This window comes from Calonectris borealis, chromosome 3, assembly GCF_964195595.1.
Source record: "Calonectris borealis chromosome 3, bCalBor7.hap1.2, whole genome shotgun sequence".
Classification (NCBI taxonomy): Eukaryota; Metazoa; Chordata; class Aves; order Procellariiformes; family Procellariidae; genus Calonectris; species Calonectris borealis.
Window position 1 is genome coordinate 121,475,074 of NC_134314.1, and position 24,701 is coordinate 121,499,774.

Genomic DNA, 24,701 nt, shown 5'->3' on the forward strand with positions numbered 1-24,701 from the left:
CCTGTAGCACTTCTTTGTAAATGCTTATGTCAGGATGCAAAATTTATGATCTGGACCACTGGTTAATGGTCAGACTTATCAGCATTCAGTATAGGGAGAGAGATGAAAAAAATCGGCAGAGTTCGGATTTAGATAAACTATATCCCAAGAGTACTGCAGAGTTATAGTCCTGTTACAGAAATAGTGGGGGGAGCAAGGTAACAGAGTGTAGAACTAAAATTTGACAGAGGCTGAAGAGCATCAGAAGTATCCTGTGTTGCTTTTGAAGTCATATACCTTTCTAATTTCTCCTATATTTAAGTCTGCCTTGTGCTGTTGAAAATTTGTGATGTTCGCCCTTAACTTCAATGTTAGTAATAGCAAGTGTCCTTTTTAATACTTACTCAAAGGAAAGTCCTACTGAATGCAGAAGTGTCAGAATATCCTTCTACTCAAGGAACACCATATTGATTTCAGTTTAATAAATCCTTACCCGTGTAAGCAGATATATTTAAATATTGCAATGTTTGGGTTCATAATAATTAGTGAGTAATAAGCCCAATATTAGAGATTGTTTGTGGAAAAGCTGAAAAGGACACCTTTATTTAGTTTTTTAAAACTTCTTTACACAGTCAGCTGGATTTGAAGTGTATGCAAGTACAGGCAAGCATCCTGATACACTTAAAGGAGATGTCTGGGTTTAATGATGACCTTAAATAGATGTCTCCTTTCTTTTTGTTGGTAGCAATTTTATATAGTGGTAAATACTTTAATGTTATACTATTTATAACTATTACATATATTTTTTTTTTCCTTCAGTTCAAATCTTTTAGTTTCCATGACATTACATTAATACCAATCCCAGTTAACTGAAATAGACTGCTGGCAGTCTATGAGGCATGGCCATCTGTTTATTCAGTGATTTGAAATTCAGACTAGCGGTGTTTAATTAAACTCTTGTTTCTGGCTTTCCTTTAAAGAGTGTGTGTGTGTATGTGTGTGTGAGAGAGAGGGAGATATAAATGTTTACAGGAAGTGAGAACTCTTCTGTAATCAATACCATTCTTTTTTCCATTTTCAGAAGCTCATAATGTTTTATTTTATAATGTAATTTATGTTTAGTGCAGTTTTAAAATATATTGATGCCTGACTCTTGTTTAAAATATGAGCATCCAACAATATGAACCATGAAGTTAATTAAGGGGTAGAGGGATGGAAAAATTAAATTATAGGAAAGCTTGAAAGAATGAAACTTACAACTTGGCTGGATCACAACAGGAGATGAAAATGGGGGCATGAACATCTGCAAATATTCAAAAGGTGAAACTGCCAAGGCTAAGCAAGAAAATAATATGTTAACATACATCGTTGTTGGATGAAATTTTTAGAAAATAAAGGTACTGCCTAAATTCTAGAAGATGCCTTGATTTGGAAAGCTCTAAGATTGACAGTGCTTCATAAGAGAAGAGAAGTAGTGTCGCTTGGTGTACCTAAAGACAGACTAGACTGTATTTGTAATAGTGATTATACCCCCCAGTTGTAGGTTTCTAAATTGGTTTTGTGTGGACATATATTTAAAAAAAACTGCAACAAATGAAACTTGCATGTTATGTATAAATAAAAACTGTGTGTGCATGCACATTCATTTCATGTTTCATTTTACATACAGACATATACACTTATATGTAGAAGCATTTAACATATGTATATAAAATAACTGAAATTTACAATCAGTTTAGATTTCTGTGGTTTTCACAATATAACATTTTATTGTTCTAATTTCACATGTCTTTTCACTTTAATTTGTCTTTAAGTGGTAGATTTGGCACAAATTTATCCTAACATTTTCTACAGGGAATTTTTTTGCTGTTGTATGGGGTGGGGGGCAGGGAAAGAAGAAAATTAGGCTTTGGTTGCTGTGTGTATTGAGTACTGTATGTGTAGACTTCTAATATTTATTGCTAAATGACTTCACAGAATAGCTGATTCATCAAATTGCATTTGGAATGTCAAGAAAAATCTTGAATGAAGAGAAAGGTTTAACTATGACTCCCTTAAAGCTTTATTGAAAGTATGCTCTAAATTATTAAGTATTAATATATGTTAAACCAAATAATTTTAACTTAAAGATTCTTTGAGAAATGAAGGGTTTCACATTTGTGTTGGTTTAGACTTTTAAATTTTTTTTTAGTGATAGCTGGGGATAGAAATTCAAGCCTTGAGAGTTTGTTATATCAGGCTCCATATTCAGTCTTGAAAAATCATGTTCTTTGGCATTAGTTTCCTACAAGCAATTTTTAAGGGCCAAGTTTTGTAAACTATTTTAATTCCATACTTATGAAATTTTTCATGTCTTTGGGTTTTGGAGGCTATGATAAGCACGAGAACGAACAGGTTGGGGAAAATCTCTGGTGTGGGGAAAGGAGAGTTTGGAATAGTGATTCAAAGTATACAGAATACAAACTCTTGGACATTGAAATCCACATGGAATTGGCAGGAACGTAAGAATGGACACATTGGGTCAAACCAGAGCTCCAGGTAGTTTGGTGTCCTGTTTCAGATAGAGGGTGTTTGCAGGTCTCCAGGGAAAAGTACGGGACTGGAAAAAGCACCTCCACTGTGTTATCCAAGCTTCTAGCAATTTGTGATGTTGGGACTTTATAAGCTGGAGATATCTTTGTTTTTAATAGGTATACAGAATACACACTCTCTTTTTTCTTTTTTTTCCAAGAAAGCTTCTACAAAGGTAAACCATCACAGAATAAGAAAAGTGTTAGTTTAAATGCCACAGTTAGTAATGCAGTAGGTTTTATACTTGAATTTTTATTAATTTTATTCTAAAATCCTTCTATTGAAGCTTCAATTTGAGACATATCTTTCAATACTTTCCTCAAAAAAAAAAAAAAAAGAAAAAAAAAAGGCATCGCCATAAAAGTACTTCATTAAAAGTATTTCCAAATTCATGTAGCTTTCTTTCAATGGTCATGTATTATTTGAAGACATGCTTTTACATCTTGATCATCTGTTGGCCCTGTTGATGCTGGCAGGTTTCCTGCTTTTGCGTGTTCAAGGAGGATTTGGTATTAGTTCTTATGCCTTTAGCAAGTTGTTTCTCAAATATTTTTGGCCATTTTTATCATGATTTTGTATTGAATGTGCCAAAAGTGGTGGTTCTGAACTTGTTTGGGCATGACTTCTACTTTTTGAACGGTATTTTCTTACCTCTAACAGTCTCTTGGCCTTGTTGTTTAGCCACGCTGTCTTTGGCTTTATTTTTTTTGGCTTTTTAAAAGTTACTTCATGGTTTATAAAATACAGGATACTGTAAAACTCATATTTTATGGATATAGTTTAACAGGGGGTGGGACAACTGAAATCGAAAGATGAAGACTTTCTAAAGACAGGATGGGGGAGACGGTTGAACTTAGGAATGACTGTGAACATAAAGGGCCTTAAAGTCAAGATTTATTCTGTAACTCTCAGTCTAAAATTCAGTTTCTGTGTAAACAAGTAAAATCTTTCTGATTTTTTCATATCGATTCTTGGAGACATTTCAACATATGAACTCTGAATTATATTAAAATAAATATTTAAAAAAAAAAATAGAGTTGTGGGACTTCATTGGCAACTGAAGAATAAACATTACAGGAATTCTGTAAGTATCTCAAAACCAGTATTAAAATCCAAGAAATTCAGAGAATGTTGCAGTTGCAGGCATAGCTAAGATACCTGGGCAACCTTAACTGTGACATCTAACAACATAATGCAAGCGCCGTTCCATGCAAGAATGATGGTAGAGACTGAGTGAAAGCTTGTTAAATGAGATGAGCATTACCAGTGGCCCTTATTTAGCATAAATATAAGTAACAGCTAAACTGTTTTTTGGATCAACATAGTAGAAGGCAAATCTTTGGTCTTTAAAAGCTCGTGCATGCACGTGTGCACAGATTTGCATGTGCACCCAGACACAAACAAAACAGCCTCCCCTTTAAGCACCCCCACTACCTCCCCAAAAAAAGAGGCCAAAACCACACTCGTAAGGCCACTTGGAACTCTTCAGTGAATGTTTTTTGTTGGTATATGAATGTAAACACAGGAAGATGGGTATTATTTGGAGGGAAAACATTTGTGAACAAAACCCAACCGCAGGAGAAACAATAGTCGTTTTTTGGCTGTATTTAAGAAAACATTTCCTATTTTTTCCTGAACATAATAGGAATCAAAAACTTTGTGTATTTTCTTCTCATTCAAAATAATATCATGTGTGACAGTGAATCTCCTCCCCGGTTGGAATATCCATGATGATTGTCAATATTCGTCTACTAACTGTGCCAAAAGTAATACTACTAGGGTAAGAGGCAGGCTGTGTTTTTCCTGGGAGATAAGTTGAAAAGTAATAATTCTTTTTGGGTATACAGAACCTTAAATATAAAATATAAAAATAAATACAAAATTTACAGTAACAGCTAATGCAGGAGGCTTTGAAAATGCAACTATAAATGGGATTTTTGAGTGGAAATGTAGAGACTGAGAATAACGTGTTGCATTCCTTTTTACATCTTTACAACAGTAGGTAGTAGAAAGCATACTTACCTATTCTTCATGCATGGGTGGTGTGCTTTGTGTATGTGTATCAGCCGTTGAAACCAGCAAACCTTTTAATATTGCATTTCTGAAGACAGACAGAAGGTCTTGCATCATTTACAAAATGCAGAAATTCTATACCACAAAGCTGCAAAGTCTCCAGCTTTTACTAGAAATCATTTGAGGAGAATATTTGATACAAGAAAGGTACAGTGATGTCATGTCCTAGGGAGAATTTAAATGGGACCTAGTTATGGTTTTTAATCCTAAAGAAGGAGGAGTAGAATCTTTAAATATATCGAGTTCTTTCAGAAAAATTAAGCATGTTAACAAATATAATTGGGCTTGAGGACTGAGCCCGAAGTTGTGCTTTGTTGAGAAAATAGCAGGGATATCGGATTTATGGACCTAAACTGAGGTGTAGTTGAGGATTCAGTCCGGGAAAAGTCTTTCAATGATGTCTTGCTCTTCTCCCCTGCCCAGACTTTATTCCTGACTGAATGAAAATCAGATACAGATAACGGCAATGTTTTAGGAATGCATACAGAGACTATATGTATTCTGTGTAAATAAGCAGAATGTGCCTGACTTCCTTAACAATTTCTTGTGCTGCTGAATTCACCAGGATCCTAAAGGACTGACTGTTAAGGTCTGTGGTCAAAAGCAGTGGCCTCTGTTCACGTAAAGGCATTTTAGGGATTACATCAAAATATGTTAAAATCCGTGTTGGGTGTACATACATGTATGTGATGCATCATTCCATGAAGTGAAAAATAGCATTTTTTGTATTGTGAAGAATCACAGAGTTGTTTAGCTTGGAAGGAACATCTAGTCCAGCCCCCTGCTCAAGGAGGGTTCTGTTTTGTTTTGGAAATCCTTATCAATGAGAAAATAAGTGTACTCGCTCTTCCTCCCCCTGCCTTTTTTTGCTCAAACTTTTACTTTTTGTTCGTATTTGTTCTTCTTTCCAGTCCATTGTGTGCCTCAAGGATGCTTTTGCTGGCAAAATGGAACAGCTAATGTGGTATAGGAAATGACACCTATAGAGAGATGGCTTGTACTTTTGGTTGTTGAGCTATGCCCTCAGCCAGCATTTCCCTCTCTCCTTTTGGCAGTCACTGAACCGTAGATTCTTACTTGAAAACTCACTTTTGACAGGAACCAGAGTGATGTGCAAATCTGTGGAGTAAATATTTTTCAAGGAAGCTGTAATGCATATTGACTTGTGATATAGTTCTTTGGCTTTGTGATCCCCATGCGTTGAGGGCAGCAGTGGCTGCGCTGGGATCCACTGATTGCCGATACCTGGGCAGGTGCCATTTGTCTGTCTGGTTTGCGTCCGTCTGAGCCCATGCTCCGAATGTCCAGAGGAATTTCACATGCCAATCTTGTATCCTGTATAGATTGAGCTACACTATGTGAGATAGATATTGTGATACAGTTAATCTCTTTGTGGAAATATGTATTAGCTCTCAAAATCAGTCTGGTCCTGGAAGATTTGGGGAAGAATCGGTAATTTAATGCATCACAGATGAAGCAGCTGCGTATGGGGAAGAGTTAATGTCATTGTTACAGTGAACCAGAGGGTAGAGGAAGAAAGAGGTCTGTCTCCAGACAGATCAGTATTTACCTCTGAAGTGCATGCTTCTGTCAAAGTTCAGCCTTTGTGTCCAGATGCCGTTTGGAGGTTTCAGTGCTGTAGCATGTGGTGTCTGAACTAACTCACTACCACCGCAAGGCTGTGTGAAGAGAGAGGAAGCAACAGGCAGAGATGATTTGTGGGAATGGTAGCGTTAAGAAGCAGTCAATTAAACACAGTACCGCAGTGTTCAAAGCTGAGGGTTTTGTCCACAAAATAATCAGAGTGGTTGTTTGAATTGCCTTCGGAAAGGTTGTTTTGAAGCAGAACTGCATGGATGCAACAATCAAAGAGTATTTATTGCCTCTTGAAATTTTAATTGGACTTAATGTAATAATATATTGTAAGCATGAAGTTGCATAGGCTTTTTAGAAGTGGTAGTCTCCTGCAGAAGGCCCATTGCTCGCAGAGCGGTGTGTTCATAACCTGGGGCAGCAGCCAGCCGTGCAGCACCGTCTCCTTCTCTGAACACTTGTTAGTCCTGTTCCTGTTTGCTATGCCTCGCCCAAAGGGCTTGAAATAGGTGCAAGGATATAAAGTGAAATGGAGCCGGCGACAAACTGAACTCTCTTTTTATGTCTTAAACATTTTTCTGTCATTGGGAGAAAATGGTTGTATACATTTAGTTAGCTAACACATAAGCTACTATCTTATTTCCCTTCCTGTAAGTTTTATGTGACAAAAGTGATGTAGTTTGGAAAGGTGTAGTATTTTTACAAAGAGATCAATAGCAACAAAGCTTCTGATGAAGGCCTAGGCAAAAAAGAGTGTGCTTTTTCCTTTTCAGTTTAACTGAAATTAATCTTTCACAATGTTAAATGTAAAGAAGAATGTAAAACACACATCCTCTTTAATGGACCTACATATTTTCTTCATTCTAACCTCTCGTGGAGGTATATCTGAAACTCTTCTTGTTCATGATAATTGCAACAAATAGCTTTTTTTAATAGTTAAAGTTATCTGGCATTTCCCACTATTTAGAAGTGAAGGATTCATACATTTGGCGTATTTTAACTCTTTAGCCTTTTTTTTTTCCTTATCTGTAAAATAGTAGAAAAGCTGGATGAGTTGTTCTTCAGAGTGATTTTAGTTTATTTTGCCCATATTCAAAACTTAAAAATCTAGAAGATGTTTTTCTACTTTTCCTTAGAGAAGATACTTTAGACACAGTTGGTCTGGATTTTGAATTTGTCTTTTGTTATCTTTGAAACCTACCCAAATTTACTGAAGTTACAACCTTTTGGAAAATTTCCATTTGCATATTCTTAGTAGATGTTCGTTAGTTTGGAAGCTAAATCATCTAAGAATTTTCTGCCTGCAACAAGAATGTGCTCCATTGATCCCTCTAGGATCAATGCTCTAGGAATTGGACAGGACTTTGTTTGCAGGTGTTCTTTCTGGCAGCAGGTCAGTAAGTTAAAAATTTCCCCTGCTAGTATGAAGGCAAGATGCAACAGCTGATAGGAGTACAAAAAGCTAAAAGTTATGCAACTTTAATTTAGTACTGTAGTGCATTATGCTAGACTGCAGCATTTTATGTCTTTTCAGAATTAGACTTGAAATTTTTATTTTAATATGTAACTAACTCTGTCAGTATCTTACCAGCCAAGTATTTTTATTGTACTGTATTTTGTTTTTGAAAATCATCGGCTTGCAAGTTTTTAGTCAGCTCTTTCTAGAGATGCTGGTAATGACAAACAGAGCTTACAGGTTTCATTGTGTTTCCATTAGGCATAACTAGAAGTTACTCAAGAAATAAAGCAGAAATAGTAGTTTTTTAACGTGTTAACTGACACTTCTAGGCATTACTATTTAACTGAAAATAACAACATCAAAGTTGAAACAACTTAACAGGACCCGGTTCAGACTCTGCTCTATGGAATAGATAATAAAATACAGATAACCTGTAACTTCTATCTTTAGCTTCTGAAAAGAGAAGAGTCATATTTTGGCAGTGGAGTAAACTAGATTCATTTTTCCATTCTTGAATGAATGTGAGTAATGCAAGTTTCCATTTTGCACTCCTTTAAAACAAGTTCCAACACTTTGTATTGAGGTACTGTATGTTTCGATAGCTAGACAGGCTCCGGCAGCTTGTCAAAGCTCCGTAAGCTCTCTGCTTATGGCTTGCAGAAAGAAAGCTAGATTTTCATTTCTCCTTCCATTCAACAGGAGTCTCTTTCATGTCTGAAAATTGAAAACGCGTGTTTTTCAGTGTGGTGCATGGATGTGTGTGTGCCCTCTGGCACACCTGTTTCTAATTTCCTGACTTGAAAGCATCTCCCATCAAAAGAAGCAGAAAAACAATTTCTTTCTGACACGCTGCTCGGAGGCCCTTGCTTTGCAGAAGGCCTTCCTTTCGCTTGCCATCTTGGTTCCATTGGTAGAACATTATGAGATGCAGAGCATGCGTTGTATGGGATGTTCAGCTTATATTGTGCTGGGTTCTTCCCCCTCTTGTTGTGGTTATTTCAAGCATTAGAAACCTACTTGAGAAGTCACTATGTTGAGGAAAATACAGTAATTTAATCCTTAGTTTCTTGCATGAAGCTCAAATTAAGGACCAAAGTCTATAGCAAGTTAAGGTTTGTATAACCTATGAATTAAGTAGAGTACTAGTTACTCTTTGGTACGGAAGGTTAGATTAAAATTTAAATCTCATAGCTCAAATTTCTTACCTTTTCTTCAAAATACTATGCAGTGTAAAATAGTATCCAATATAATAGTTGAAAATTAAAGATGCTAATCTTAAAAAAAAAAAACAAACAACAAAAAACAACAAAAAAAACCCCCAAAAAACCCCCCAAAAAACCAAAAAAAAACACCAAAAAAACCCCCAAACCCACAAAAAAACCCCACCCCTGTTGTGAAAGTTCTGCATAGGCTAACTAGCAAATTACGACAGAATAGAGCTATTAACATTAAAGACCACTTAGGAAGGAAAAATACAAAATATTAGCTTAAACGTTACTGGTTTGTGTGTTTTCTCAGTTCAGCAACTGACACTTTCACAAACAGCATCTGGATTGTCTCCGTAGCTACCGTGCTGCAGTGCGTACCTATCCGGTGGTATGCTGCTGAATTACATTGGTTTCCTTTACTGACAAGCTAAACAGAACAAAACGTTCAAAAAGCCTTGGAGCTTAAAAACCGTTATATGTATACACCTAAGCAGTACTTGAAATGCAAAGACTGGGCCTGGTTCTACAGCATAATGGCTAGTGGTTCATATGCTCATAAGACTTGCCCTTGCTAAGCTTTGTTCATTACTAATATGATCAGGTATATGCAGAAAACATATGTATGTACTTCTATGTAACTTTATGGACTATAACAAAAAATATTCTTAAATCTTTAAATGGGTCGGTAAGGTGTACAGTTTACGTTTATGCCTGCTAAGGTATGCAGCCCTGATATATTTCTTGACTTGCGCATACATTGACATTCAGTTACCAATTCAGTTGCTTTCTAGAGTATCTGCCCACTACTGGGATTATGAGTGACAGTGGAAAAATTATTGTCATTTGTCAGCATAGTGACAGGTTTCCATGATCGGTTCCTGTCTCTCATTCCTCTGCAAAAAGGCATGTATCTCACTTTTGTACAGCACTGTACGACGTGACAGGTACTTCTGGTTTGCCCGATCTGATTCACTAAGCAGCAGTATCTGGTGCATGCAGCGTGGAGTGCAGGGCCGACCATCTTGCTATGCTCGAAGCTCAAAAAAATGTCTGTTGGGGGCTTTGTGCTTTTCTGTGCTATTTTTGGCTGAAATAGTAACTTCAGAGGACTACTGATACATACATAAATGTTAAGTTATAGTAGGATAACAGAAGAAAAAGAGACTGAAAAAAAAAAAAGGTTGTAGATCCCCAGATCTTGTTCTTGTGGGGATCTTGTATGAATCAATGAGGAGTGTCTGAATAGGAGAAGTGGTATTATTCTCAGAAATTACACATTTAAATACCCACAGAAGAGGGAAGTCTTATTTCACTGTTGGTCAGCTTTGCACTTTGAAAGAAACACCGCCTTAGAAGCTGTACTGTGGTGTCATCCAAGAAGATGTGTGTCTCTGAAAAATCAGTTCTGATGCTTTCTGTATGATCATCAGGAGTTTTCTGTATGATCTCCAAGTGGTTTTCAGGCAGGGTTAGAAGCTTCTGGTTGAAGACAGGTTTTCTGGGGGGTTTTTTTTGTGAGTTTTAGTTGTCTGTGGTTTTTTTTGGTTTTTGGTTTGTTTGTTTGGTTGTTTTTTTTATTTATTTTTATAGATTCTGGTTCTCGGCAGGCGTGTTGGTTTGAGTACAAAATAAATGTGTTATGACTGTCGAGCCTTATCCTTCTTTGCTTCCCTTGTCGTAGGAACTTGTTGCTGCCATGTACCTCTGGAGCATTTAGGAATCTGGTTTTTTTAAACTTCTTTCCCCTTAATCCAGGAGGCTAAAAACTTGCATCAAAATATCTGTCTTTGCATGTATGTATTTATTTATCAAAATAGACTATACATTTCCTGTAGAAACATTGCTCACCTTGTCAGTAGTGATCCTAGAGGAGGACAACTAATTGTACTTATCTCTGCAAACATGGACAACAGTAGTTCCAACAGTAGTGTTTTTGTCAGCGGAGGGGTTATGAGTAGGCAACATGGTGTTTGCACAATATTACTGTGTTAGGAAAATACTTTGTTTACTCTATGAAACAGTTATTTCGGTGAGAAGCACTAATTTAACCCAGTAAATTTTTCCAGATAGTCATCTCCATTTGAGTCACTCTTGTGTGAAGGCTTATGGAAGCTTTGGTCTGTCATTGCAAAGTGTTTGTCTCTGAGAGATAATGAGCTTCAGGTTACCGAAGAAGTCATCATCTTAACTGGGAAAGGATAATAAAATGATTTAAACTCTGTTTACACAAAAGTTATTAAAATAGGTGCATTTGAGACTTTAATGTATAATTGAAAAATTCTTATTACGAGTCCCTGTTGGTTTGGTTTCAGTATTATTCAGTGACAAACTGCAAAGTATAATAACACATACAGTTAAACGTAGTATAATGTGAGATAGTTAAGCAAATGAACCAGATTTACATTTTCATCAGCTTATGTGCATGATTTGGAAATGCGTTAAAGTAGTTTTGACTGTAATTGCTGTCTTGAGTCATGTTAATAAAACTTTTTCGGAAGCTGGCTAATGCTGGTGGTTAGATTACAAGTGAATGGAACTATAAATTTGAACCCACAACTTCATATTGTAAGTTATAAATTAGGTTTCGATTACTGTAATTCTATATACATTTATTTTGTGTCTAGCTCTAGTATTATCTACAGTGTTTTCCCAGTTTGAGACTATAGAGACATGCAGGTCTGCTAAACCTGCAAGACAGTTCACACTCTAGCATTTGATCCGAACTTGAGATAATAGGAAGGGCAATTCTATTGGAATAATTAGGGTAATTCTTTTTCTCAGCCTTTTATCTGGTCAAAGTATGTGAAACACTGCTTAGTTATTTTTCTTGTTCAAAAATAGATGTTCCTACATCAAAAACTGCAGTAACAAATTTTTCTTTTCAAAACGGGGGGATTATTTTCCTTAGTTATCTGTCCCTGCAGATTGCTGGCATGTGATGTGTTGAAAGATTTTTACGTACACTGCCAGCAGCAGTCTGTAAGTTTGCTGCCTTATAGGTTGACATAAATATGACAAAAATAAATGACTTTGTCTGTGGGGATGTAGAGATGTGTGATGTGTTAGTAGAATTGCAAGGCTGCTTTCCTTGTGGTTGATCCTGGATCACATCAGTGGGCTGCAGCTGTTCTTCACCCATATTAAGTTTTCTCTCTCTTAATTTTTTTTCTGTAGCAGACTTGATGTTATGGGAACTCTTCAATAAAATCATTCTCTTAGGGGAAAATAACATTATACATCATGCTAAAAAATGGCTATTGTCTTTTTGATGCCAATTTAGGAATTACTTAGAAATTTTGAAGTAGTAACATCTGGTCTTATTACTAGATGCATAGGAGATGCATAAGCTCACTCTGATTCTTGTGTCTCATTTGTTTGATTCACGTGCTAAGACCCATGCTTCTTACCTCACATAGGGTATAAATGTTATATTTCAAGGTGTTAACAGGTTCTTTTCAAGAAAAAATCAACTTGCTAAGTTTTTGCTGGAGCATATGCTTATTTAGTTTTATTCTTTACAGCAAAACTTCATAATGATTATATTTTCTTAGTTTAAAAAAAGTGATAGCCATGTTGTGATCTATGAGTAAAAAACATCTTCCAGTTTTTGCATAGTCTTTATATATTACTTTATCTTGAATAAATATTAGATAACTCTCAATTTTATTGTGGACAAAAGCTTTTGAGCATGGAATAATGAGGCAATGAACGGACAGATCCTCCTGTAAGCAGCTGTTGAGAGCACTGTGCTGTGTGAGTCTCTTGAATATCCTAACCAGGACATTTTTCTCAATAACTCGAGAGCTTGACAGTCTCAATGAAAACACTTTTTTCTTGTGCTCTCAAGAACTGCCTCCCTTTGCTGTGTAATTGTCATAGTATTTCAGCTCTTTCATTTTCCTCTAAATTTATAACTGTTTTTTACTCAATCTGTTTGCTACACAAAGAATTTCTTGTCTTTCTGTTGTGCCAATTACACGTAGATTCAATGCCGAAGTTCCCCACCTCAAAAAATTCAGTATTAGTCAGAAGACGCTGCCCATTAGAAGGAGTACATAACTGAAGACTAAGGTGTAATTTTGATGATTGAAGATACCAAGATTTTAGGACATGTGTACACAATTTTTCTGCAATCTGGTCCCTGGGCTTATTCTCTGACATCTAACGCATATATAAAGCTCCATAGATTTTTTTTGTTGTTGTTGTTGTTCTTTTTTTAATCTTGGAAATGAGGGGTGAGGGATTCTTTTTTTTTTCCTGCTGTGTTAGCAGTCTTTGAAGAACAGTGTTTTTAAACTTACTTTGCTTTTAGGGGGAAGGGTGTAATTGTGTGACAAGTAACCAGAAAGAAAGACTCTTGGAGTGGGTTGCCATGTTAATTAGGGCTTAAAAGCGATGGCAAGAACAAGAAGCTGGTCTGTGAGTAGCTCCAAGACACAGCGCTAGACCTGCCGATGTGCGTTCGTGCATTGTTGTGCCCAAACCAGTCAGTGCTCTAAACTCAGCATATTGGGAAGCGCAGCGATGAGACACTCAGCAGGCTGCACTGGAGCCAGTTGGGGTTGGGTTTATTTATTAGTTCTTTCTTTGTGCCAGATCTAGGCTGGCTTCAGCCAGAGTTGCTCAGTTTTCTCTGTTCTGGGCTTGTTAGTGCTTCCAGTAAAGTGAATGTTATCCGTGGAGACTGAGCTGCCTTTGTCTGAAGCTAGCTTAGATCTGATGTCTTACCAGCTCCGGCTCTCTGCCCTGTGAAAGCAGCTAGATTGTTTCCAGCCATAAATTGTCTCTGGAAGCTGCGTAGGTGTATTTATGTAGTTCTGCACCTGAGCTAAGAAGACCAAATCCAGCAGATTTTTTTTATGGAGACAGCACAGTGCTTGCATCTTGTCATGGTTAATGAGAAATTTGCTAGAAATATATATAGATAATTGGGAATTGACTATATTTGACTTCTCTCTATATATTCTGGTGTCTGTTGCAACTTTAGGCCCTGATATACTCTGAAGTTACAAGTCTGGTCAAACTGTAATCGCCTAAATTTAGATAATTAAAATCATTGTCATAGTACAGCTGTTAAATTATTTAGTTGTGTTTTTCTTTTTTTCCTAACTGGATAACACATTTCAGCTTAACCGGTGCTTGGTTAGACCTCTTCTAGCTGGTTCATCTGCTTCCTTCCCGTTGAGGAAAAATGTTAACAAATGGGAGGCATAGTAGTATAATGACTTTCGTATATATGCAGAAGGTACCACCAGTGTGTTTTTCTGTCCAAGAGAACTTTGATCCAATAAACATGCACTGTACCATGACCACAGCCGTATGTCCCAAAGCACATTACAGGAACGGAAAAGAGCGTGGGAGAAAAACAGGTGTGAAAGCGTTCCTACAGAGTAAGAGTAGCACTAATGACGTTTGTCTTCGTCATCCACAGGTTTCAGGGGATAGTTACAGAAAGCACTGAGGCAATAAGTGGTTGGTTGCTGCAGCTTTTTAGTTTCTTAAAGACAAACCTTTAAAAACTACAGGAATTTTTATTAGGAGTCTAATGAGCAGCCACCCTGTCAAAAAAGCATAGGTAAATTCACGTATTCCTTTGTTGACGAAAGGCTAAATCAGATAGACTGAATAGAAGATTATGTCATGCAAAGGAGTTACTGTGGCATTCACTAAAGATGTTCTTGGTTTGAAAAGAGTTGCATCCAAGGATCATTCCTGTGAGAATGGTTAGTAAGTCGATTCTTTGAGAGAGAATTGCAGGATCTCGATAAAGATGACAAGTCAGAGATAGTCTCGCTGTTTCTTCTCACTATGTCGGTTTCTTCTTTCTGTACTTAACCCTTTCTGGTTTATGACTTCGTGCAGCAGAAATTTCAGGAACGTTGTGAGAAAAACTGCTAACGTTGAATTTTCGTGTGACTCAGTGTCACTCTCTTAAAAAAAAAAATATACGGCAGGCACCTGTCATATGCATCTTTTTAAAAATTTTATTTTATTTGTCTGTGGTGGTGTAAAATAATGACAGAGTTTCTTCATAATGATATCTATATTTTGACTATTCCCAATCTTAATATTTCTTTAGGTTGTGGAGAGCACCTTGTCCGAACCATACTGGCCAGAGAATGTTCATGTGCTTTGCAAACAGAAGATGCCCACCAAGCTCTCCTAGAGACTATGCAAAACAAGTTTATTGGTAAGTATACGTGCTAATTGCCTAAACATTGCATACATTGTTTAAAATGCAATTAACCTTATTAAATAAAATCAAGGTATTCATTTTTGTGATTTCTGTTGAACCCTTATGTTGCATTTGGCCTCAAATTTGGTGTTGTGTTACATCTAAAGAATGCTAAATCGAACTACAGAAGAATATTTTAGCAAATCTAAAGGAAAACCCTTGGAAATATCTCAATTGTTCTGTGAGTCATAAAATACACAGAGAGATTTGAAGAAAGAATTTCCTGCCCGAATCACTGGCTGTGGTGTAAAATTGCATATTTTAGAGTTGGTGGTTTAGGAGCATTAATAAAAATTATTCATGTTAACCCTTTTAAATATAATAGACCTCAAAATCACTGCATGTTCTCATTAAATGCTTCGGAGAAACAGATTCTGATTTGCTATTTACATGATGAAATTAATTTCTTGAGAAAGTGAAGTAGACTTCATTGAAGGCTATTGTAAGGTAAAACCGATTTTTTTCCTTGATTTGAGAGAATTACATATGACTACTTACACCTGTTTAATTTTTTGTGAATACAGATCTTGTTTTCTTTCTTCAAGTCATAACCAAAATATGAATATGGAAATTTAAAATATCGATATATGTTTGAACTTTTGAAGATAGCATAGATTCCAATGAGGCTTCTGGCATATATGTTGACTTGCATTGTCTTTATAGCCCTTAAATTTTTTTGAAGCTTTAGTATCCACAGACAATTTTGACCTTCAAAATTTCTTGTGGACAAGACAACTTAACACTTCTTGTACACTGTGTTGCCAAAGTTCATTTTATACTATTTTAATTAGAACTGAAAGAGGAACATACACATACCTTTTTGGGACTCAGGAACCATTGTCCTTGGTCTTGGCAAGAAATGTGTTGCAATTTCTTTATTTCTGTTCATAATGTTGAATCTATATTAAACTCTGCTTCTGACAACATTACATTTGACTGTTTGAGGGGAAGTCACCTTCGCGTTGGAAGGCTGCACTTGATAATTTAGTTGGGAAATCAGACTAAAACCCAACAAAACAGGGCAAAGTGAAAAGAATGAGAGACAGTATCAAATTAATACTTTCCATGATATAAAAATCTGAAGAGAAGTGTTTTATAATTCCTTTTTAAAATTTCATGTTTTAATTAGTGATGGGTCATATTTATATTTTCAGAAACTTATCACTGCAGGTTTTTGTTATCTGACAGTAGGGATGTGTATTACCTTTTCAGTGGTACTTTGAGGCAGTGTTGAAATGGAGAGAGGAGAAAAAAGAAAGAAAAAAAAAAAAAGATGCAGCCACCTTTTTTGTGTAGGTGAAGTGCTTGAATTCCGTGTCTCAATTAGAAAACGTAAAATCTAGTTTGCCCTCAGCTGTCCTATGAATAAAGACTGATTGAGGAAAACCTGAAAATCCAGACACATCTTGCTGTTTACATGTGACATAGTACTAAGTTTGTAACCAGCAATGTAATTTTGGGGGACCTTGGCAATTCTGAAGATGGAATGCAAAGTTACATCTTGCTAATGTAGTGCAACAAGTGAAAAATTCATTACACTTGAAATATTAGGTTTATACTAAATAGTTTTTTTCCTCTGAATTTTCATAGCTGTTGATGTGCTAGTTGATGTGGGGATGTAGGGTGTGATGCAGGATTTCTTACCGGTGTGAAACAATAGGATAAAACAGGCTAATAGTCTACTTGCTGATGGCATGGATTCTTTCCTTGCTACTCTTTCTAAAAGCCCTGTTTTGTGGTCATGTCAAACTTTCGCCAGAATTATAATGGACCAAGGCCAAAAAAAAAACCCAACCAAAAAACTTTAACAAAGCAGAGCTAGAATGTTTTGTCAGAAGTGAAAATGTGCATTACTTGTATTGGAGGGATGAACAGCTGATTTTGGCAGTTGCCATCAGATTGGTGCTTCCTGTTTACAGAACTCTCCAAGTCTCCGCAGAGTCCTGGGAATCCTTCCAGCTAGGGAATGCCTGGCTTAAACAGTGAGTGCTGTTTAAACAGCAGGTGATGAGCAAACTAATGGCAGATGTGCTTCTCTCATCCTTTCTCAGAGCCAGCTTACTATGGATAATGCACAATTGATGGTTGAATTGGAGGTGAGAGAAATTAAATTTAGATTTTTTTTTTTGTAAATCAAATGGGCTTGATCTCTTTAGACGAAGAACGCTAAAGACTTGGTACGCAGTCGAAGAATGGTGTTCTGTAAACACAAATACCTTCCAAACAGAAGAACAGAGGATTTTGTTACTCATCATTCCTTTCAAATGTGGCCAAGTTTGTGGAATGTAGACTTTGAGTAAATGTTTGTGTCATCTCACTGGCGGGAAATCTGGGCTTTTAACAATGGCAATGTTATGAATTGTACTTTAAAGCTTCTTATAAAGTATTAGAAAATAATGAGCTGAAAGACATAGTTGGCATCTGATATTTGTTCTTTCCTTAGCGGAAATATGTTTGTCTATTCTTGTATTTTTAAGTTGTGCTCCAGTCGCAAATGAGCAATGTCTGCAGAAAGGTAATAGCAGAAGGATAACGCTGACACTTTCTCTTTTAGAAATTCTGTGTCAAATACCTCTTTTGGGAGCAGGAGTTTGAACAGTTAGGAATCATAGAATATGAATTTCCCAATTATGGGTTATGCTTGTTGGGGGGAAAAAAGCCTCATACTTAAACAGTTACAAGACTGCCAGTGACTGTCCTTGCACAGTGTTATTGTCGCTTTATATTTTGGCACTGCATCACTCTAAGCTTTGTAGTATCCTTTGTGGTTTTATAGAGGAGGAAGAGTGCTATGGAAGCATTATTATGTCTTCTCCATGACACAGAGGAAAAGATTTGAGAAGAGAATGAAGTGATCCTGAAGTTTCATATAACCTGTTTTAGCCATTGCAATGGATAAAATGATTTACGATTTTATGATTTCACAAGTTTGTATTTGATGGTAGACGGAATTGAATAGGCCTATTCATTACCTGTACAATAAAACCAGCTGAAAAACTAACACAACGTGGTGATTTTACACGAGGGTTTGTCTAGGTCCTGACTGTGCTTCTCCTTATCAAAAGCATTGGGATTTTATTGGACAGCGGTATCCTCAGTTATTTAATTTCTAAAAATCTGACCTGTAAAGTTTGAAAGTACAGATGCTTTTCCTTGCAGCTTCTTCAAAAATTCTAAACAGATGTTTTAAATTACTTATCATAAAATATAAAGATCTCTGGTTTCAGACAGCTTGCGCTTAAACATTTAACAAATAATGGTGCATGAAATTAAAAGCAGGCTTCATTTAGTGCTTATATATTCCTCTAATATTTAGTTAAATTGTTAGCTTGAAGTTCAGTGGGATACATAGCGGAAGCAGAGCGGCAAACAGCTTCACTTTAAACACGTTCTGTACACAAGCTGACAAAGCCCAATGGCACAGGCGAGCTACGGATTATTGACCTGAAAAAGTCTGAATTTCACTCACATTACAGCATGAGAAGGTTTAGAACTGTTTAACTGCACTCCGTTAAAACTGGGGAATGCTAAAGCACTTCATTGGTTACACCATGCCACAGTCAGTGTTTAGAGCAAAATTCTGAAGACTTTGAATACTAATGTAAACAATGAAACTGGTAGTGATTTCGCTACTATGGAAGAGTATGAATGTAAAACATCTGATGAGCAGCTGGTTAGTCCTTCAGCTGGGTAAGTGTACATAAAACACTTTTTTTTACAGTTTAGTATCAAATCTGTGCTAGAATGGATCTGTTTAGTAGCTATAAATGGGAAAAAAGCACAGAATCAGAAACGAACAACTCCTATCGACTGCATGCTCTGGAGGAAGCGATCTTCATTATGGGAGCAGTTTAATTCACAAAAGGCATAGAAGAAAACATGTTCTTCGCTTGTAGCTGTAGTTCCTCCAGAGCAAGGGTGAATGTTGAGACCATTATTTGCCTTAACACTTGTGAAATCCATATACTCTATCCCTGGTCAGCGGCTGAACCCGGGTCTTGGTGTTCAGCTGTGGTTGCTCTCGCAGAACTTGATGAGATCAGTGAATGTGGAGCTGTTATGAAGAAATGTGTGCTTATTTTTAAGAGATCATTACTACAGATTAATAACAAACAAAATATATAAATAAAAACTTGATAATGCTTTCTATATGTCAGATAGCAATAACAGAATAATTGAGCTTTGAAGGAGGGAAATGTGTATTGCAAAATATAATTTTGTGACTGGGGGAGGTGCAGATTAAACCAAAACTAATGAAAGATGTTTTTTGTTTGTTTTTTCCTACCCCTTCTCTCTGGTGTGGCCAGTCAGTACTAACATTATGAGTTAATACTATAGTTGAAGTTTTGCTTTGGAATTTTCATGCTAAATTCTTCAGTGTTATGCCAGTGTAACTGGGAAGGAACGATGAGTTTCATGAGACTTAAAATGGTATTAAAAGCCCCAGGTTTTTGTAGTTTTGTCATTAGCAAGCTATTAGATCAAAGATTTGTCTAGCAATTCTATCTTATTGCAGTAAAGAAATTATTTTTGGCTAGTAGGCGTATTTTGTTTTATTTTTACTGAATTTTTAATTGTACAGCAAGATCTATCATTCTTAAGAGTACAGAGAGAGCAAAAATGATGTAGGAATGTGGGAGCCAGCTTACTTTTTCCTTCTAATGAGAAACCATTATGACTTTAATATACATGGCCGTATTTCAGTTGCACCTTTTCTCTTCCTGTTTAAATACTAATGAAATATAATGTATATGAAAAAATGCCATTACCAATATTGTTATTTTTTACAGAAGTCTGCACTATTATTTCTTTTTCTCAATGGCTTGGCTGTAACAAAATGATTTTTAGAACTAAATTAATGAACTATGTTCCTAACCTTTGAATTCACAGTGTTTTGAGAACACTCAGATTAATTCCTGTGTTCAGCACACGGATTCTGTTTACACATAAAGTATAATACTACTTTTCTACCATTATTTTTACAGATTTAATAATGGATGCATAGTGTTCAACTGTCTACAGTGCTTAACATAGACCTACTCATTTGCACTGTATTGCTGTGTTAAAATACACTCTTTAGCATAATTGTAATCCTCAGTAATAAGTCTGCATATCCAGAAATATCGTTTAAAAAAATATTAATATATTTGAATCCCTCTTAACTTTTTTTCAAATTGCTTTAATTGGAAAATAAAATACATTCTCTGTTTTAAAGAATGTGCTGTTCAGTGTGTATTTAATTTGGCTTAGAGTCTGATTTTTAAGGGAGGAGAAGCAGTCTCTCTGAATTTACTGTAGTGTAGAATACTGTGATGTTATTACTATAGGCAACTGTTTTTTACTGCCACTATTTAGAGGTTGATTCCCCACAACTTAGCCAGGGCAGTGAGTTAGAGACACATTCCATATTGTTGCTGATTTTGCACTGAGATGGTTTAGCTGAAATTGCTGGTGAAAGCAATTGGAATGGAGGTAGTCACAAAATTTGCTTCAGATGGCTCTGTGGATGGCAACCTCCAGCAGAATTGGGGAAACAGACGGCCCGTGGAAGTGGGATGGGTGAGAAGATCATGAACCAGGGGTTTTGCAAGTGACGATGTCTTCATTTGCTGTTTGTGTCTGGAGGTGAGAAGAAGGGCTATGTTCTTGTTTCAGACTTTTTTTTTTCTCCTCTCCAGAATAATGTTCAGTCTGCAGCTGATGGTAAAATGGTGTAGAAGATTAAAATTTGGCTGTGGATTGTGCTTTAAAAAAAAAAAGGAGAGTCTTCAGTAGCTCAGCTGAAAATACTAAATCTCAGTAATTTCTTGAGTTGCAACCGTATTTTGGCTCAATCTGTGTTGCTACGGCTCCAAAGCATGGCTGGCCGCAACAAGAAAGCCAACATAATCCCATTGTTTTCGTCGTTGTGTTGTAGTATATTGGTCAAGGTGCTGCAAATGAGGACAGCCTGCAGGTTCTGGGTTTTGATGTTGTGCACCACTGGGCAAGTAACGCTGTGTTTCCATCTGTAGGAGAGAGAGAATGCATGCCATCTTCTTTGCTTTGTTTGCATAACACGAACTTTTAAGACATTCCCTGGTTTACTACTCCATTCAAATTACCCGCTACAAGTCACTCTAAGCCATTTCACTCATCTCTCTATCACCCCAGTACTACAGTTACGGTCAATTCTTACAAAGTTAGTGCAGTAAGACCCTTCTTGTATGGCGTAACCAACATTTGTCCTTACTCCAAGGACCCAACCTTTCTTATTCTTAAAGAAGCCAGCTTCTTGCTTATCTGGTGTGTTTTACGAGTGCTGAAGTTAAAACTCCACTTTATCGTGCTTTTATCATACTTTTATCATGCGCAGTGCTATTAAATTAATCCTCTTCTTGAGTTTTCTAGTTGAAATAGCAGTAGACTGGCAACATACTTCAGGAAAGGCTGAATTAATACAATCGATTTTCTAGCTTTTTAGTGGTTAGCATGGACTTCAACGCCTTTGAATTTTGTGGACTGGGATAAAGCTTCCGTGGTGCATAATCATTGAAGGAGGTAACTTGCTTCAGAAAACAATTGTGTACATATTTAGGGCAATACGATAGACAGGATGTTTAAAGTAAATAAATAAATAAATATATGCTATTTATGCTGGCAGAATTCTCATGAGCATAGTTGTACGTGTATAGGTAGAGCATCTTTTTGGATGAAATTGTAAGCATAAGAGTTCGTCTTATGTGCTTGAAGCTCAAGTTTTAAATTTTTTTTTTAAACCTCTTTTTAAAAAAAGTTTCACAAAACACATGCTTTGAGTGATTACCTCACTCTGACTCTACTAAAGAAGAGGAATGTTTTGTTCCTGCAAAGAAATCCCTGCAAAAATGAAAGGATTCTGATGAAAATGTAGCATTACGTGTTTTGCTGCAGACTCTTTACATATATACTTCTAAGTCCTCTGTTAAAGTTTAAAAAGAGAGAGCCTAGCATGTGCAAGTTATTCAGATTATTGAAAATTTGATCATTGATGATGGTGCATAGTTGACAAAAATGCTGGGAAAATGAAGAAATTTGTGATTGGTTTATTTACAGACTTTTCTTTCATCTGTTCTTTCCTGAGTGTGGCAGGAAGAAAAACACTAAAAAAAAAAAAGTAAGCGATTAACCCAATGTAAGCATTTCTAGAACCAGACGTTAGTGGCATCAAGTCTGTAATCAGTAGTTGCTGTCTGTTTTTATGCGCATTTATACGGTCTTAGTGTTTTAGTATGGCCTTAAATATGCTATCTGCTTTAATAGCCAGTTTGCTGGCTGTGTTCTGCTGAAGTAGAATATTTTTAACCATTCTAATTAAAGAGATTATTAGCATTTTTCACTAGAACCTTGAAAGAACCTTTCACAAGCCTTAAAAGAGGAGGAGAAACACTGCTTATTAAAAAAAAAAACAACCAACAAACCCAAAACTTTTTCTGTCTGTTTGCAATGACTTTTTACCACAGCGTGGCTTATAGCCTGAATAATTTATGCAATTGAGTATCAGATGAGGTCTGCAGACCAAGTTCAAGTTAAGACATTGTCTTTGAAGTACCCGAGTTTCTGAAGTAAAGGTTAAAGGTGCATGTCTCCTGTGAAGAAAACCACTTTTTTTGTTCATTTGCTTGCAGAAATCCTACCACATACCGCGTTTGGTTAATGCAGTGAAAGTATAAGAGATAAACTTAACATCTTGGAAAGCATGAAGTAAAAGATTTTTATTTGGGTGGTAAAACTCTTTACAACTTCCAAAGCCTTGCATTTCTATTTTAACCAAACATATTTTCCTGTTTTTTTATCTATTGTGTTATGATTGAATGGATTCTTGGTTCACAGGAATTTGGTCGCAGTCGATGAGTAGTGCAGTAGGTGTCATTGGCACCTAGTAATAGTTCTTGTGCAAAGCAAATGGCACTTTAAAGATAACACCTGTTTGTATTAGGTCAAATAAGATATTACTGTTTATTAAGCATGCTACATTTGTTACCTTCTGTGATATGGGCTTCTGTTGTTATGACCACCTTGTATCACTTCTGAACATGGCTGCTCTTATGTCGAGAGAGAACATGGTAAAGCTTTTAGTTTTCCTTACAGTAAAGCTTGAAGTTGGTTCTTACTGGGGTTTTTTTTGTTGTTATTTGCATTAAAGGAGTAATTTTAATCATACGAATAGCTGTGGGCAAATTGAAGGAGGCTGATGAGTAGATCTGCTCTAAAGTTCTTGTGGCCAGCAAATCCTTTTATAGTGTCTGTACACTAGACATAGTATACTAATTTATTTAAAAGAAAATAATTGAAAAGAAATATGTGAAATGCCTGTTGCAATTGTATGTTCAACTTTAAACCACAGTGTATTGCAAATGTGTGACTAGGGTCTATTTGGGCTTAAGTGCAAGAATTTAGTTAAATTTGTGGCTCAAGACATTTTAATTCATATGTAAATCATACCATTGTTTCCACATTTAAAACTATAGGAATCTCATTTCAAATTACAAACCAGAAAAAGAATACTTAGACTTGATTTCCTTCCAACCCAAACTATTCTATGATTCTATGATTCAGCTAACTTTAAAACTTTTCCAGCTTCTGATAGAAGATGTTTTATATCATATGTCTTAAATTAACAACAGAAAAGCCACTTTAAAAAGTAGGATGTGTTTTGGCTTTTCTGCTAATATTTATAAAACAGCAAGGAAGACAGTCTATAGCAGTTTGATGATGTCTTTGTACAAAGTGCTTTAAATGGGGAAAAATGAATAAACTGTAAAAGTGACCCAAATTTGCTTGATGTTTTTCATATGTGGCCATCTTTATATTAATTATAGTACAGAAAGAACTTAATATTGAGACATGGGTTTTTTTCAACTTGACATTCCATTTTTCATTATTATATCTTCCTTGATCCAAGAACAAATGGTTTTGCACTCACAAATGTAATTTCCAATTTTTTTTTTTTTTTACTCCATGTAGCTCTTTTTCCTTTTTTGATTGCTGGTAGATTAGTAGATTACTATTTAGAAAGTTACTCATTATAAACACTAGAAAAAATAAAGCTGATGCTTTTCTAAAAGCACTGGTTGACCTGACAGTCTTTTCAACGGTTAGTTACAAGATTAAAGGGGAAAGGCAGGAAAGGCACATAAAAAAAATAAATCCCCAAGAAACTATTCCTATTGCAAATAATTCTCCTCAATGATTTTACCCAGGTTCACCTTTTCTAGCCAATGAAGATGGTGTACTCGGAGGTGTGATAGTTCTTCGGTCTTGCAGGTGTTCAGCAGAGCCTGAATCATCACAGGAAAAGCCAACTTTACTAGGTAAGAAATTCTAATTCATTTTTACTTGAGCTACGTGCTAACTCAAAGTGAAAGATGAAATAAAAACTCTGTGCATGTTTACCGTTGGTCAAAGGCCATGGAGAAAACAAAAAGGAATTGAAATTGTTTGAGATGATAAAAGTCTAGAAAGTGAAATAGTAGTATTAGCCTATTAGTTCTCTAAAACTGCGGAAAAGAGACTTTCTGACTTCTTATTTCAGAGCAGAATTGTGATTCAGAGGGTTGTGTGG

The 24,701-nt window shown here is 36.1% G+C and overlaps 1 protein-coding gene across 1 annotated transcript in view; it reads left to right on the forward strand.

Moving 5' to 3' along the window:
- Positions 1-24,701, forward strand: part of TASP1 (taspase 1) — an 85,571-nt gene that overhangs the window by 43,047 nt on the left and 17,823 nt on the right. Inside the window, 2 exon segments of the mRNA XM_075147704.1 lie at positions 14,963-15,073; positions 24,340-24,450. Of these exon segments, the coding sequence (XP_075003805.1) occupies positions 14,963-15,073; positions 24,340-24,450 (222 nt within the window).